Here is an 8,445-nt window from a genome sequence, read left to right on the forward strand (position 1 = left end):
AATTTTAAAAGCCACGTTTCTGACCATTGCTGTAGTCGATCGATGTCCTCCTGGATTATAAGTGCATCTTCAATTGATTCTACTTTATTGACAAGTTTAGTGTCGTCAGCAAATAGAAAGAGTTGTGATTTAATTGAATCTGGTAAATCGTTGATGTATAGAACGAAAAGGGTAGGCCCTAAGACACTACCTTGGGGTACTCCACTAAGAACTAATTGTTTTTCGGATTCAACTCCATTTACTTTAACTATCTGAAATCGATCCTTCAGGAAGTATCTGATCCATTCAAGCAGCTTATTTCTTATTCCGTAGGCTTCTAATTTGATTAAGAGCCTTTGGTGGGGAACTGAGTCGAATGCCTTTGCAAAGTCAAAGTACACTGCGTCAACAGCTTTACCGTTAGCAATGTCTTCGGTACACACATCTAGATAGTTTAGCAGTTGTGTTACTGTTGATCGGCGATTGATAAAACCATGTTGCTTGTTAGAAAGTAGTTTCTCTTGCTCTAGATGCGACATAATATGTGTTTTAAGAATCTTTTCCATCATTCGACACACAATGGATGTCAGGCTAATCGGACGGTAGTTTTCCGCTATATTTTTGTTTCCTTTTTTGTAAACAGGTGATACATTAGCATGCTTCCAGTCGTTTGGGAGACAACTTTCGTTGAGAGATTTTGTCATTATTAGGAAAAGCGGTTCTGCAAAAAAATGATACATGAAATGATTTTTTTATGAATAGAAAGTAGTTTTAATAAAATCCGCTGGGAGTTAATCACCATGGCAATAATTTCAAAACGAGGCAACTGATGTTTGTAACGTAATTTATGAGGGTAGGAAATGTGAGCCATTGAAATAAGTGATCTTACCCCAGATACAGATACAGCTATGGAAAATGTTTACTTACAAAATTTGTAGGTTTCTCAATCTGTAGAAAATGGATCGTTTTAACACGAAGGTGATATTGCTATTGGTCAGATACCTGAAGAAAAAAAAAACATATCTCATTTACATTAAGGGCAGAAACTTTCGCGGGCATCAGTTTTGCACTGTTTGCCAAATTTTTGCGTGCTTTTTTTGTTACCGAAAAAGGTAAATTTTATATGAATTCGCGAAAGTTCTATCTGTGAAATTTCGGCTAAAACTATAATTCGCGAAACTTAAATTCGCTAAATTTCGCGACTTTTTGACTTCGCAAAACGAAAAAAGAGCCATATCTCGTTTAGTATCATATCACGTGACCATATAAACTCTTTTCTTTTATAAGAACTAATAGATTTTTTATGAACCTCAGCTGTTCTTATCCTTTTACCAGATTTTTCTTATCCTGTTCTTATTTATAGGGTGAAATTAAGGTATTTTAGGCTTAACACTCAATTTTTACTACTTTTCCTAATCGCTTTCTGCTTAAAATTCAGGCTCAGTATTATTCTCAGATTTGTCTTATTTTTTGGCAATTTTCAGCCTCAATGTTCTTATAAAAGAAAAATGTGTATTATCATTCAGGCGTATGATTTCTGTATATAAAACTTGAGCTCTCAAAGATTTTAAGTAATGTGTTCATAGAGATAAGCGAGTCAAAAATTTATTTCAATTTAAAAACGAGATTTTTCTTATATACACTGTTATAAAACCGTCCTAAGGCGGTCGATTACTCAGATATTTATCGCCCCTACATATTCACAAAATTTTAGTCAAATATGAAAATAATAAAAGAAACTTATTCGCTATTGTAATTTACACACAAAAAAATCAAGTATACAAAACAGAAAGATGCCGTGCCAAAAGCAATTTTAGCTCATTTTTCCATCCTGCATACTGTATGGATCACCATAACAGCCAAAAACATAAAAAATGATAAGGCAATATTTCTTTTATTGAACTTACAAATAGAACTACATTTTTGAATGAATAAAAAGAGATCTATAAACATTTCATAAGGGAGTTTCTAAACGTCGACCAGAAATGACGACCACGACCAGCGACCACGACCAGCGACCAGATAAATTTGGGTTATCGAGTTTTTTCTCTTTCTCCAACGTAGAGTGTCTCCCCCAATCATTTGAATATATTTAATATTGACGAGTAAGCTCGCCCCTGTCTCATCTAATTAAGGCCACGTGTCAAATACGTAAAACAACCATTTCGACGCTCTTGGAGCTTGATTATGGTGTCAATTTCTTCCCTTTTGTATTATCAGCATCACAATAATTAGTGGCACAAAATATTTTGAAAATGGTTTGAGAAGCTTTGTATTTCATCATCAGATTGATATTTCTGTCGAAATTAGTCATTTTGTCAGCATAAAGACAATAGAATAATTGATTAGATTCATATCTCTTAAACTGCCCTTCCCAATCTTATTTTTATACTGACAAGTTCTATCAATTCATACTAAAGGCATCTCATTCAGCATAATTAGAATATTTGGTTTAACAAAGCTTACAAACATCATATTTAATGGCCCTGTCAATATTTTTGTCAAATAGTGTCACTTTGTCAGGAAAATGACTGGTTACTTCAAAGGTCACTTTTTAGTATTCTCAGGACTTGATTTAAACGTTCTCTACGGTGGAGAGAGCAGATAAACTCGATAATCCAAATTTATCTGGTCGTCAGTCGTGGTCGCTGGTCGTGGTCGCCATTTCTGGTCGATGTTTAGAAACTCCCATTATATAAGAAAGGCTTTTACGATTTTACGCTCGCTTTGTTTACTTGATATTTTTTCGTTTATTTTTTTATTTTTTTATTTTTCACTATCAAGTTAGTCGTGCATCTCATCAATTGACCTTGATAATTAGATTCCATCATGATTAGTGAGTCGTCAATGAAGATAACCGTGGGCCATTCGAACCCAACCACGTCAGAGTAATCAGCGAATAAAATGTAGCCTTCACTAAGAAGTTTATATCCGTTTTCATTTTCAGTGATATCTTCGTAGAACTTCCACTTTTCGTTCGTATAACTGCTCATCACTGATATAATTTCTTTTTTAAAATTGACTTTATGATAAAAATGATTCGTCAAAGCAACAATCCCATCAGACGTCAAACATCGTGCTTTCAATATGGCTTCTGCTAGTGAATCTACTGTAATCACTGGACGTCCACAAGGGAAGTTAATCGGAGGAAACGATGCATAAAATGAAGTATTAAATATTGCCGTAAGATGAAGATGTCGATCATGATGATTTTTTACTGCAGCAACAATTTCTCTGCTATTTCGAAGGTTCAATACGAGTTCAACATGTGTAAATCCAGGCAGCAAATTTAATGATTTACCGTCATAGTCAGCCCTCTGTGCAATCCAGACCAAATCGCATAACGTGCATATTCTTGTTAGTGTTTCACCATAGACACTCCATTCATCCAAAAAGAGAGCTTTCGCATTGGTTCTTCTAACAATTGATTCAAGTGAATTCTAGAGTAGGAGAAAATAAAATAATGACTTCTCAATATATTTAATTTAAGTATGATTATGACATATTTGATAGTCGAATCAAATTTCGTGACTAAAATTGCGATTGACCATGACCGTTAATAGATTAATAGAACTATGAAATTCAATATTTTTTAAAGAAATAAATCTTACTGTTGATTCTGGATCAAATTTTTCAACAACAACACCAAACGGTCCTAAAATCATCTCAAGGTAGTATGTTTGGAGCATTTTTCTGCTCGATGTGTTATATGTTACGTACACAACTCTGTTTTTTAGGGATGCATCTCGCTGACATATTTGTTTAGCCTTCTCTCTAAGCAAAATGCTTTTTCCTGTCCCGTATTTTCCTTGCACAAAAATTTTCTTAAACTTTGGATCATCTGATTTGAATGCAGCCAATTGCTGGTTGGAGTAGAAAATCATGTTATCGTGAGTGGATACATTGTCGATTGCCTGGCTAATGTAATCTACCCAGTTGGTGTGAGTAACGGGTACAGAAACGTGTACTGCGAACACAATAATGTGTAATACTTTCTTGAGGTTTGCCAAAGAGTCGGTCAAGTCAGTTTGGTTGATGATTATAGGGAATTTCTTTAATACATTTGATAACCAATCTCGAATATTAGTCATAGCATTGATGTAGTGTGCGCTTTTGAAGGTACGTGAATCTTGTTGGACACAGATAACCGGGAAGAACTGCCATCCTGAACCAAACTGGTCCCCCAATGTCTCTTCCAACGATGTTCGATATTTGTCAAGCTGTTCACATGCTCTTAGAAGCGCCTGATCAGTTGATGTTCTTTTAAGTTCAATACCGATCACCAATTTTCTCGAATGGGACAAGATGAGAAGGTCGTATTCCCGATGTTTCTTGTTTTCAACGTTTGTCATGAACTGTGAAGATTGTAGAATGACCAGGTCGTTCAAAGTTCCATCCTTGATCGATTGAAGTTGGTCAAAAAACCAATGCTCAACCTCCTCTCCTAGGTCACTCAATTGTAAATCCCAAAGCCATTTGATATTGGAATCCTCACAAACGTTGGATTCGCTCACTAATTTGTTGACGTCTGCTTTAACTTTATTTCTGCCTCCTTTCCGCGGTAGTTTGATGATGCATTGTTGAAGAAATGTCTCTAGATTCGATCCATTCTTCGACTGCTGCTGTAATTCAATTAAGCTTTCTTGAATAAAGATATCAATATCGATGGTCATTTGTGGGAGGTTCTGATCGGTCTGAAGCTCCTTGACTACAAGATGCTTAATTTTACTTTTTGTAATCCACTGGTCAAATTCTTTACTGTTAATCTCGGTCAAAGTAGTACCACTGACAGGTTTCTGCGTCTGTATGAAAGCTTGAAAGTCAGTTGTAAACCAATGTCTAGGGGAATTCTTCAACATATTTCCCAAAGTTTTTTTAACATCTTTCACAACATCATAATCCAGAATGGAAACTGACGATTCTTTGGTATATTGATTTGATTTGAACACGGGTGGTATGAATAATGCCTCGTGGTAATTCTGTGAATCGAACAAGAATGATTCGACATATTCCCTTTCCAAAAGATAGTCAGATGTGGCAATGGGATCATTCATTGTTATACCATTACCAAGGTTGTATTTCTTAAACTGATTTTCCTGTCGATCAAAAACACCTTGACTGTTCCTGGTATCAGTAATTTGTTGAAATAAAGATTTCTGTTGTGTACATCTGGAATCATCAATAGGTTCAGGCTTCAAAGCCGAAACTTTTGCTGGGATGATATTAGACATTTTTTAATAACAAAATATCCAGCTACCCTTCTTTCTTCTTTTCACTCTCAAAGTTTAATACAAGAGAGAACGATACTATGTTTTTAATAACACTGTGTTGATATGGTTTTTCCCTTTTAGCATCAAATTTCCAAATTCATGTTTGATCACATTTAACTTGTATTTTTATTATAAGAAAACGTTTTGTATTTTGTAGTAGCAATTAAGTCTCTTAAGTAAGGAAGTAGAGTGAAAGCTCTAACGAAACTTAACAATCCCTATATGTATATACCCCTGTCTCTCAGCCCCGTTGGAAATTTTTTCCACTGGGGAATAAACTTTTTTATCAAAATCTCAATGATGATAGGAATTTTTATTGTTCCAAGCTCAAATAATCCAGTGGGGATAGTTTTGGTGTGCAAATTAAAAAAATGGGTATGAAGCATGACGTTCTAAATTTAGAACGCCATGGGATGTAGGTCCACAGGATTTTGACTTCAATGCACGCTTGCTCGTGCTAGGCCTTGAATTTAAAACGCCGTGGGAAAATCGCGAAAGTTTCTGCTCGCGAAAGTTTCTACGCCTAAAGTAATTTTGTTATTCCATCATGCGTACATCTTGATCATCTCATCACGGAAAAAAGAATTTGAAATCAGATTATCGCCATGCAAAAAAGATTTAAAATAGCATAACTGTCTCTCTTATTACTTCTTTGGTCACACAAACTGCTGGTGCTCAGAAAACAAGGCTTGACAAAAATCGTATGTAACTTTTGTATCTAAAATGCTTAGAAGTCTCATCTCAAAACCCAAAAGCTGGATTCTTATAAATGAGGAGTTGCTTGTGTAAACATTAGTTAAGGTTTATATTTTCCATTGACGTATACAATTAAGGGTCCTTAAAACGTATAACAATCTTGTCTCTTCTCTCTCACCAAATACACATATACGTTAAGAGTAAACAGTTATTGAATATTTCCCCGCTATAAGGGGAAATATTAGTTAAAAAGGCATTTCTCCGATCCTTGGCTACTTACGCCCTTTTTGCGCCCTTAAAGGGGCAATCCGCCACCACATTGCGAAGTTTGTTTTTGTTTTCATTTGCCTTAGTTATTCAGACAAAATCGCACGGATTTACCTTGATGTTACGCACATAAAAACCCTAGCTGATATTGCCAAGTCACAGCCCCATTGTGCCTATAGTGCTTTTGTTGGAGGCATTATCCACAAATTCACATATCAAATACGTGTTCTGAAAGATATATCACCAGTTCTTCAACCCCTTGACCAAGCTATCGATCAATATCTAATCCCTGCCCTGACTGAAGGTCACATATGTAGCCTAATGGAGAGGAAATTACTCAGTCTTCCTGTGAAACTAGGAGGCCTTGGAATCCCCATACTGTCGGATATTTCGGATGTGGAGCATAGTAACTCTCTGAGAATAAGTGAATCGTTGAAAACAGATATAGTTAACCAACGCAAGGAACTTAATGTAAATGGAAACGGGAACGGGATTAAGTACAAAGTTATGCGTGAAAAGGACGCCCGCCAGAAACTCAAACTGGAAGAAATACGATCACAGATGAGCGCGGAAGAACTAAAAGCCAACGATCTTGCCCAAGCGAAAGGAGCCTCGAATTGGCTGACTGCTCTACCCCTTCAAAATGAGAACTTTACGTTGACCAAAAGAGAATTTTACGATGCCATTGCAATTCGATACCGCTGGCAATTGAAACACCTACCAACCCATTGTGCATGCGGAAAACCTTACACCGTGGAACATTTGCTTTCCTGTGCCAAAGGCGGCTTTATTTACCAGCGGCATAACGAAATCCGCGACACCATCGCCCATTTGATCGGTGAAGTAAGAAAAGACGTGATGATTGAGCCACAACTTGAACCACTAACAGGAGAAGAATTACCACCAGGAACTATTTGTGAACCAGGAGCAAGAGCGGATATAAGCGCTATGGGGTTCTGGACTAGAGGCCAAAGACCATTTTTTGACGTTAGGGTATTTAATGCCTACGCTCAGCGGTACTCTAGGAAGAGCGTCAAAAGCGCTTTTGAAGCAAACGAAAGAGAAAAGAAAGCACATTACGACCGCCGAATCATCGAAGTCGATAGGGGATCCTTCACTCCACTTATCTTTACCACGTACGGTGGCACAGGAAGAGAAGCGGAAAACTTTATTACCGCCTATTGGCCGCCCTACTAGCTGAGAAAAAAGACGATCTGTACTCTCAGACCCTACATTGGAATAGAACTAAACTTGCCTTCGCCTTAATTCGATCCACTGTGTTTTGCATCAGGGGGAGTCGTGTTGTAAAAAGGCCACTTGCTATGTGACCTAAATTGAACTTGTCGTGTTTTTTCTTACTTACACTCTAGGGTAGTTCACTCATTTTCTAGGTTTTCGTTTTGTCTAGTTTGTTTCACTACTTTTGTTTAAATACTTTATAAAAATACATTCATTGTTGATCGGAAAAAAAAAGAAATGCCTGTGGAAAGTTAAAAGCTTGTCCCTCTTGTAAAAGAGGGAAAATAAGTAATATTCACCAGGTATTAAGAAATCCACCGGGTAATCGCTTCTTAATTCTACTATTCTACTTTCCCCATTCCCAGTTAAAAAAATCTTCTTTGTTTACAAAAATTCTATTTCCCGTTCGAGAACGATGAAAAGTTAGTGACCAAAACGGGAAACAGAAAAGTGATGAAATTTTCAATCTGGAAACAGTTTCCTTTTCGGGTTATTTTCACCTTCCCGTTCGGGAAATACTTCCCATTAATGCAATAGTTGCCTTTTTCATGTAGTGGTACCGTAGTGTAATATTGAAACAGTGTGGTGTACCAACTGAAATACTTACAATTGTGTAGCACTTGAAGGTACATTTTGTAAGGTATCTTCTGTGATTGCTCTGTACTTGCAATCTACAGCTATCGGACTTTCTTTCGGCATACAAGTACACTCTGTCGGGCAGGGCCGAACATTTCTGGTGAAGAAAATAAGTAACAAAAACAACTTCATAGTTAAACACCCATGACCTTTTTTAACCGAAATTTTTTTAACAAAAGTTACTTGCGATAAATTTTTGTGACAATGTGAAAAAATATTTTTCTTCTTTAAATCTTTTTATGAAATTTTTGATGGATCAATATATTATTTTTAGATTGAATCTTAAATTCACTGAATGAATAATACAGGATTCATAATATGTCTTATTTGGGAATAAAGAATAGTTTCATTTCTGAAT

At 36.3% G+C, this 8,445-nt stretch overlaps 2 protein-coding genes across 2 annotated transcripts in view; both read right to left on the reverse strand.

The window, feature by feature from the left end:
* Nucleotides 1-8,295, reverse strand: part of LOC136809327 (uncharacterized) — a 26,391-nt gene extending 18,096 nt beyond the window's left edge. The window contains exons 1-2 of the mRNA XM_067065847.1: nt 8,059-8,295; nt 907-981 (exon numbers count right to left, since the gene is read on the reverse strand). Of these exons, the coding sequence (XP_066921948.1) occupies nt 907-981; nt 8,059-8,219 (236 nt within the window). The 5' untranslated portion in view covers nt 8,220-8,295. The remainder of the gene's footprint in view (nt 1-906; nt 982-8,058) is intronic.
* On the reverse strand, nt 2,673-5,284 carry LOC136809318 (uncharacterized). Its single transcript, XM_067065837.1, has 2 exons — nt 3,591-5,284; nt 2,673-3,419 (listed from the first exon to the last, which is right to left on the reverse strand). Exons 1-2 carry the CDS (start codon nt 5,208-5,210, stop codon nt 2,730-2,732), a joined length of 2,310 nt encoding a protein of 769 aa, XP_066921938.1. The 5' UTR covers nt 5,211-5,284; the 3' UTR covers nt 2,673-2,729.
* Nucleotides 8,296-8,445: the final 150 nt, after the last annotated feature.

The sequence above is a fragment of the Clytia hemisphaerica genome, unplaced genomic scaffold (genome assembly GCF_902728285.1).
Source record: "Clytia hemisphaerica strain Z4C2 unplaced genomic scaffold, Clytia hemisphaerica genome assembly, whole genome shotgun sequence".
NCBI lineage: Eukaryota > Metazoa > Cnidaria > Hydrozoa > Leptothecata > Clytiidae > Clytia > Clytia hemisphaerica.

What these genes read in the sequence shown, in the direction of transcription:
- LOC136809318 (XM_067065837.1), bottom strand. Translation starts at nt 5,210, where the DNA reads ATGTCTAATATCATCCCAGCAAAAGTTTCGGCTTTGAAGCCTGAACCT. An exon ending in AATTTGATCCAGAATCAACA is followed by an intron (nt 3,420 to 3,590) that starts GTAAGATTTATT and finishes CTCCTACTCTAG; the next exon opens with AATTCACTTGAATCAATTGT.